This window comes from Amblyomma maculatum, chromosome 3, assembly GCF_055883805.1.
Source record: "Amblyomma maculatum isolate TAMU_Amacu chromosome 3, ASM5588380v1, whole genome shotgun sequence".
NCBI classification, from domain to species: domain Eukaryota; kingdom Metazoa; phylum Arthropoda; class Arachnida; order Ixodida; family Ixodidae; genus Amblyomma; species Amblyomma maculatum.
The window spans coordinates 105938290-105947272 of record NC_139346.1 but is presented as its reverse complement, the minus strand read 5'-3'; the positions used below and the strand labels follow the sequence as shown (position 1 = coordinate 105947272).

General features: G+C 42.0%; 1 protein-coding gene across 1 annotated transcript in view; it reads right to left on the bottom strand.

The window, feature by feature from the left end:
- Positions 1 to 5879: 5879 nt before the first annotated feature.
- The window catches only part of LOC146195489 (monocarboxylate transporter 9-like), a 28176-nt gene continuing 25072 nt past the window's right edge, over positions 5880 to 8983 (bottom strand). The window contains exon 5 of the mRNA XM_084597832.1: positions 5880 to 7214. Coding sequence (XP_084453958.1) covers positions 7036 to 7214 — 179 coding nt within the window. The 3' untranslated portion in view covers positions 5880 to 7035. The remainder of the gene's footprint in view (positions 7215 to 8983) is intronic.

Genomic DNA, 8983 nt, shown 5'->3' with positions numbered 1-8983 from the left:
CATCGCTGGCTTTCTACACGTGATTGACTGCGCTGAGCAGTTTTTGGGCTGTCAGCGGCTGCCATCGACTAGTTCCCAAAAGTTTCTTGAATCCCTCTTTGACGCTGTGACAGCTGACACAACCGGTCAAGGCTATTTGCGTCTTTTTTTTTTATGAGGTGCTTGAATTCTGAAGTCGCACTTCGTAGTAGTTGGACAGCGCCTCACTTTTCGAAAGCGCTTCGCATATGAAAGGTTGCAGCCTTGAGAAGCAGGTGGCTTATGTCCCGGGACATTAACTTCTATTTGCTCAAGAATGCAGCCGCTTTTCTGCGCACGCGAAGGAAATATAATTAGTGTTACGAGGCATAATTTCTGAGTCTTCCCTAGTTTCATATCTTTCTTCAGTATCCTTTTAATATGTTTTGTACTAATTCTTTATAGAAGAATCATGTGATGGATGGTTGTCATTCACATGTATTGCAAAGCGACGACGATACGACTCGAACGTATGACTTAAATGGCGTTTGAAGGACAGCTGAAGGTGGCAAAAGGAAATCAAATCGAACACTGCGGTTCTTCATAGAAGTGATTCGGAAATGTTGAGTTATTGCGCTATATATTCCTACGGACATAAGGCAGTACATTCGATTCCTTATAGAATGCGACTGCTCCCAGGAATGCAGGGAAATATCTTGGCGTCTCCCACGCAACTAACCGGCAAGTATATTACAGCATAACTTTCGATACGTTGCCGAAACTTGTATATTGCGTGCACTTTCTTGCTCCGACGGCGGTTATGGCGGCTTAGAAATAATTCCTATTTCACAGCATGAAGTAGCCTTTCTTTGGCAGGTAATTTAATATTGCATATTGTTATAACATTAAAAAAAATATTGATATTGGCTACTTCAAGAAATGTGACCTTTTAAAACTTTAATAATATTGCTAAGCGAGAGAGGGCACTAGCAAGCGGCGGAATCACGAAAAACTGCAGCTTTGAAATATGTGGTATGGCTCTGAGTTAACATGAAGTAAATCGTAAGGTTTGATTAAAGCGTTCAAACAGTCGATCATTCCCTTTACTCCAGGCTCCTAGCCTATCACCGAAATTCCTCCAATTATTCTCCTTTATATTGTGCAGTTATGAACGGGTTTGTTTAAAAGTATAATCGAATTAGGATATGTAATGATATGTGGTCATCTTTTTTATTGCTATTTTCTAATTCTTTTATGGCAAGTGAGCAGTAACTTTAGGCACTTTGTAACTGGTTTTCCGATGGTGAACGCCGCTGATGACACCGACGTTCAAAAGGGTGAATTGGCGAGCACTTTTGAGTTGGTTTCAATTTGGGGTGAAGGATCAAGATCAAAATCATATAACAGACCCACTGCAGGACGAAGGTCTCTTCCATTTGTCTCTAATCAATCAGGTTATGTGCTAGCTGCATCCCCTTGATCCCTGCCAACCCTTAACCTCACCCAGGTATCTAATTTTCAGCCGCTACCTGCTACGTCACCGATGTCATAAACTCGAGTAATTTCTCTTAACCTCTCTGCACACCTCCTATTCGTCACGTTACACCTATCATTTTCTATTCGATAACCTTCTGCGTTGTCCTCCGTTTAACCACATATGTAGAACCCTTTTTGTTAGCATCCATGTGTTAGCCCTACATGTGAGTAGTAAGCAACTGTTATGCACTTTTTTCTTGAGTGATACCGGTAGGTGCTAGTCATAATGTGCTATTGCCTTCCAAATGCGCTCCGTCCCGATCTTATAGTCCTAGTTATTTCCCTCCTGTGGTCAGGTTCTCCTCCTACTACCTGTCCTAAGTAGACATAATCGCCTACCACTTCCAGGACTTCGCTACATATTTTAAACTCCTGTTTCTTTCATAGGCTCTAGAACATTACCTTAGCCTTCTGCATATCAACGTTTAGGCCTACCTTTCTGTTTCTCCTGTCCAGAATTATCATTCGTTGGAACTGGTTCCCGTAGTTCATAAACTGGGTAAAGTCATCAGCCAATGGCTGAGGTTTTTATAACCGACTCTGATGCCTAACTGCTCACATTCCATGCATTTGAAAACACCCTCTAAGCAAGCTGCAAATAGCATTGCTTTAATTGTGTCTCCTTGCTTAACACCTCTCTAATAGGAATTTTATACGTTCCTTTTACATAACTATGTTTGCTGTGCAGCCACTATAGATATATTCTGTGAATGCTGTGTAGATGTTGGTTATATTCATAGCAAGTTTGTAGCACTTGGTTTATATAATGGACATGACCAATGGCGGAGACCTTTTTCCGAAAACCTGCTTGATCGTTTGGTTGATTGAAGTTTAAGGTTGTCCTCATCATATTAGAGATTAACATTGTAAATACGTTGTAAGTAACGGAAAGTAAGCTGAGCGGTCTCCAATCTTTCACGTCCTTACGCGGTACCTGTTGTATGAATATACCACGCTTATACTTCCGGGTCCTTTAGATCAATCGGTCATTTTCACCGCCTTTGTCTTCGGGTGTTAGGCTTCCAGACTGTCGTTCACTTGATGATTTTCGCATTGTTGTCTTAAACACTTCTCTGTGATCGAGTGAGGTTCAGTGCTAACGCAGGCTGCTATTCACACCCCATGCCTTATATGTGGCCTGTTTTGTGCGACAGGTTTGAAACATAAGGACATGCGAACTGTTCACCCCCACCCGCGCAGAGATAAAATGCGTAATGAAGCGCCATCTCACGACGAGCATGAAGCAAGTTCACCTGGACAGTTGGATATTCTAACCACGGCGTCAGGATCACACACACACACACACACACACACACACACACACACACACACACACACACACACACACACACACACACACACACACACACACACACACACACACACACACACACACACACACACACACACACACACACACACACACACACACACACACACACACACACACACACACACACACACACACACACACACACACACACACACACACACACACACACACACACACACACACACACACACACACATACACACACACACACACACACACACACACACACACACACACACACACACACACACACACACACACACACACACACACACACACACACACACACACACACACACACACACACACACACACACACACACACACACACACACACACACACACACATATATATATATATATATAGGACGTTCTACGTCCGCCGCTATGGCTGAGGGTGGCGCTGGTGAACACTCTCAAGGTTCGTATACAGACAACATAAATACCCAAGCAAGTAGCAGGGGGGACAGCGGCCGATGTAGCTCAGTTGGAAGAGCACCGGACGCGATATTCGGAGGTCGTGGGTTCGGTCCCCACCATCGGCACGTTGTTTTTTCTTCTACTTTGTGTTTAAATATCTTTCCCCTAAACAGATTACATTACTAATTTCTGTGATTATATAAGCAAACATTAAAAAAATAATAAAAAAAGACATAAAAGTACCATCCCCAAAGCTTTCCTTGGCCTCGCCGACTGTTGGCTTCTTTCTTTCATATATATATATATATATATATATATATATATATATTAGGGCGCAGATCTTATGGGCCCGTTCTACCGGTAAGGTTCGGTAAGCCGCGTCGCCTTTGTTGTCGCTTTCAACGGGCGAGCGTCGCGAACGAGAAAGTCTCGAGCCAAAGAGAATTTCTCAGAAAAAAACATCCACAAGCTTTTTGCCGCTCGCTCGTTGCTGTTTCCTGTTTGCGAAATCGTCTTTGGCTCTTGAGAACAATATAGTGCACTGACCTCGTCGCCACTGTTGTCTATGTATATGAGAGAAAGAGAGTCACGAACCACATAATCACGAGCCCGAAAATTTCTCCAGAGAGAAATAGCCGCAAGTTTCGCACCGCTCGCTCGGGGCGCTTCTTTCTCCTTTGTGTTTGGCCCAGGTGGTCAAAAGTTCCGTAGGCCTCTACTACGGCGTCCCTGATAGCCTGAGCTGCTTTGGGACGTTAACTCCCGAACCAAACATGTACACAAACGTATGTGCGTACATACATACATACATACATGCATACATACATACATACATACATACATACATACATACATACATACATACATACATACATACATACATACATACATACATACATACATACATACATACATACGTACATACATACATACATACATACATACATACATACATACATACATACATACATACATACATACATACATACATACATACATACATACATACATACATACATACATACATACATACATACATACATACATACATACATACATACATACATACATACATACATACATGCACCCGAGTTGTGGTCCAGTCCAATTACAACATTCGAATACTACGCCCAAAGACGCGGGATCGAATCCTTACCGCGGCGGTCGCTTTTCGAAGGAAGCGAAAGGCAAGGTGGCCGTGTGCGGTGCGATGTCATTGCAGGCTAAAGAACGCCAGGAGGTCGAAGTTTCTGGAGCCCTCCACTACGCCGTTCCTCACAGCCTGAGTCGCTTTGAAACGTTAAGCCCCATAAACTAAACATACATACATACATACATACATACATACATACATACATACATACATACATACATTAAAGAATCACCAAACTTCTTTGCCTCAATATATAAACAAGCGATTCAGATCATTGCTAAACTTATGCAATATGCAGTTTTGGCATCTCAGATAATTTATTGGCCTGAATGCATGCACTTTCTCAACAAAAGGCGTTCGCGAAATGGGAGTCTATATGGTAACGACTTCCTCTTCGCATCTATTGCATTCATCTTGACCTTAAACTTTATTTAGTGATACTGAGTACTTCCTTCAATTATGCAGACGGTGTTCCTCACTACTTCACTTGACGAAAGCAATGTTTACGTGTCTGGTTTAGGCTGATTTGGAACTCTCTTCGTGATAACCGCGTACACCGCTCGGCCTGAAGACGCTCCTGAATAGCGAGTATCATCCGTCTTATTCGGCATTTCTTCCACCTCTGCGACTACGAGGTGGAAATCAGAAACAAGCACGGTAATATAGTTAGATTATACATGAAAACATATAATGGCTGCAAATGAGATCATCGGCAAAAATAGTGCTTGTTAATCTATTGCGTTTCGGAAGCAGCAACTCGAAACTTCATTGGAAGCACGAGTTGCGCTACCAAACCACGTTTTTTTTTCTCTTTAAGAACTGCCGACTTCGTCGCCGTTATTTACGCCGTAAGTTCAACGATTCGACAGTTTTGGGAGGCGGAGTAGTTTCTAGAATGACATTACCTATGGACCGCTGGGGACATGGGTTAGTTCCTGCGCTTTTTCAAGACTATTTTTGTTTTCCTGTGAGCTTAGTTTCCGCAAGTTGAGCGTTTGCATCTAACTGCACCGAATAATCTCCAAACTCTGCCATATTTATATGATGAAATTATAATAGCAGTACAATCTGAAAAAAGAAATATGTGTGGCACTTTTGACAACTAAAGTGGAGTGAGGTGAAAGCGTTTGTTTGAAACGCCTCTGATTTCTTCTTTACAGCGTCTGCCTCCGGGTTCGTACTCCGAGTTTGCGTCGTTATCGAAAGTGTTGCTGTCAACCTGGTCTCGAGTCTTCTGAATGGAGGAAATGCCGGAACAGAAAATGATGGCAACCAAACTAATTCATCGTCTTACGTTTCGCGTTGAGAGAATCAGGCGCCCGTCGCCGCTTCTCCGCACCGATTGCCGCACAGTCACAAGACCGCTTCGGCGCCATGTGTCTCACTGGACTGCATCCAGACGTCTGTCGAAGAAGCGTCGCTGCACCTGCTGCCGCCTCTGACACTCGCGCGCGCCACACCCACTGTCACGTGAAGTCACGTGTCAAAGGGAGGAGCGCCTCAGTAGTGAGGAGGAATGCACCGATGTGCGGGGGCGAGGCCCCGGCTGGCACCAATCCAAGGCACGGACGGACGGACGCCAGTAGGATGAGCCCTGGAAGGCTTTCGCCTTAAAATTAACTTTGGTGCACTAATGTTTCATTCCATCCATACGAAGCTCGTATGTGCATGGTTCTAAGGAATACACGTATTGATTCATGTTAAGCTATATTTAATGGAGAGAACTGCTGTAGAGTAAAATTCCGGAAGATGGCGTTCAGTCCACCCGTTGAGATTTTAATTGCACATCAATGTACTAACGGTATATTCAGTGTTTTCAAGCATTTGTTCGTAGGCCGATATTCTTAAGAGCTCCCCTCAGTGACTCCGTCATGGCATATAAAACTTGACGGGACAACTGGAATCACACACGCGACATAAGTTGTAAATGTCGTAAAGAAACCTTTCTTAATTTATAATGTTGGTGCTGTTGAAATTGTGACTTTATTATTGCAATTATGTATACTGAGTTATGGTTATTATTATCAATGCAAGGCAAAAATGGCATTTGCGCGTCCGCGAGGGATTACAAACATGAAAATATTTCCGATTGCTTTTCAGACTGAAACATTAGTACGAATACCATATGGATGATACTGCTTCAGGGACATTGCTCAGGGACATGGCTAAAAATTTATTATATGGTACGAGACAAAAGAAGCATCGGTACGTACAAAAAGATCCAAATGCAGTTAGCGCCATGGAAAGCACCGCAATTTTTCGCATGTTAGATAGTGCTAAAGTTAATGTGACGTGGGGGATAAATGATTAGATGTGGAAATGCGACGCAAAAATTTGGAGATGATAAATTCGGATCGCACCAGAGACCAGTGGCATGTAGTTGTCCCTGTCGACTATTAGCGCTCTAATCATTTATATCCTTGATTAGTTTAGCGTTTCACACTGATTAACATACGAAGCTGCTCCATGTTTTACTTTTTGTCATTTGCTATTGGCTCTCCTTGTACATAACGATTAACGAGCCATTACTTTTATTATATTTATTTTCCGGAATTTACTAGTGAGGATGGTATTTACAAAGCAACCAGCTTAAAAAGCCAGAGAGCTCAATGCGTGTAAAGTATGCGTGTAAAGATTACAAGTGTATATCGTGGTTCATCTTTAAAGGCGTTGAGCGGCCGCTGGTATCATTTCCTGCACTGCGGTCCTTCCCACGACGCGTCAATACAAGCAGCGCACTCCCGACGCACGCTTGGAGGAACCCCAGAGCCTTGTAGAGGTTGTCGTATGATCCGAGATTGTCTCGATAGTAGCCTGAAACGAAGAAATCAAGAGCGGCTCAAGATCTTGATAATTCGTTCATATGAAACGAAGATTTCGAGAAATTGCACGCTAGACTATGAAACAGACAAGAGGAAACAGGACAACGAGGAAGAAAAAAAGATAATACAAAGCTTGTCTCATGTAGGTTAGTTGTCTCGGTTTCTCTTGTCTGTTTCATACTGGTAGCGCGCAGCGTCTTAATCTGTTCATGACTGTTTTTATGCTCCAAGTGCCCTGGTAAATTAAACGAAGTGTTAGGGAACAAGACAAATAACGACAAGTTTGTCCTTCAAGTCTGACGTTGCAAATTCCACGGCTCAATCACGGTGATCTCTCGAAGCTTATGGAAGGTGTCATGAGTCTTCCCGAGTAATGAGGAGTTATCAGTGAGGATGCACGATTGAAAATACATATTTCGCAGGGTGATTTACAATTGCAACTGTTTTTTCTGGTTCGGAAGAACTGGGCCTACCTGAGACCTTTTGGCACAAGTGGCAGTGCCATTTCATCATCCTCTTTTACAGTGCAATAACACTAGAACGCTAATTGATTTGAATAGGGCTGAATAACGTAGTTTCGTTAGAACGGTGCTCCAAAAGACCAAAAGGGAATATTCCCTCCAGATTTGTCATAAAACGACATAAACTGTCTCCAAAAGGACGAACGGCCCTAGGTGAAATATATGCGTGAAATTATGCCCTAGGTGAATATATAGGTGAATATATGCAGTTCTTAACATACTCGTGCTTCGTATTTGGTGCCTCACTGCTTGGAAACCACATTCGTTTGGAAGACATGAGTGACGTGTATTTATATACAAATTTCTGTTGTAGGAAAGCTTTTGAAAAAGAAAACGGAACAGTGTTAGTCGTTAATTGGCCCCTCAGCCTTTGGCAGATGTTATTTTAACTAAAAAATACCATTTTAATTCAATTTATGTCTGATCATAGAACACAAACTATTGATAAATACCCAATACATTTAGCGCACTGACTATAAATGAAATAAAAAGAAGTCTCTGTAATGCTCTTATTGCATATAGCAATAACAATGACGAACATATGTGGCTTGATGCGCCACCTTTCTAGTAGTACCAGACGCACGAAATATATGTGTGACAACTGTGTCCGAAACACGCTTTAAACGAAGTATTCGTTTGTCGTTTACAATGTCACCTGTCAATATATGCCTGAGCATTCTACGGCAGCTATAGTACTGACACTGGACTTATTTGAACATATAGTTACGCGCCCGCAAAGTATATCATATATACCATGTCCATGTATTAAAATAATTTGGCCGCTGTGTTTGTAAACACTAAATATTTAACTTATTTTAGAGCTACGTTTCGTTTAACTAAAAAATGAATGACACATTTCCTGAAATGGCGAAAAGAGCTCTCTTATTTTCATTTTTGGAACTATGCTTATCGCAAATTTCGTGCGATCAGCATCAAAGATAACAGAAGTATGTCAATACCGTACTTCACAAATGCGGTTCCAGATGTTCCAGATTAGAAACAACTTATTTGAAAGCTCAGTTATCGTATATTGCCGCACTGCATATTCATAAACTGGGGATGCTACTCTCTGCATCACCGGTTAATATTAGCATCTTCTTCTATGTCATACAAAATCAAACTGCGTCTATATTTGATGCATTACAAATGTGAGTAACCCAGTTTTATAAATTTACAAAGAACGATAGCTTACTGCGTGTTTTTGATCGACATATTGAACATTGTAAACACATATAATAAA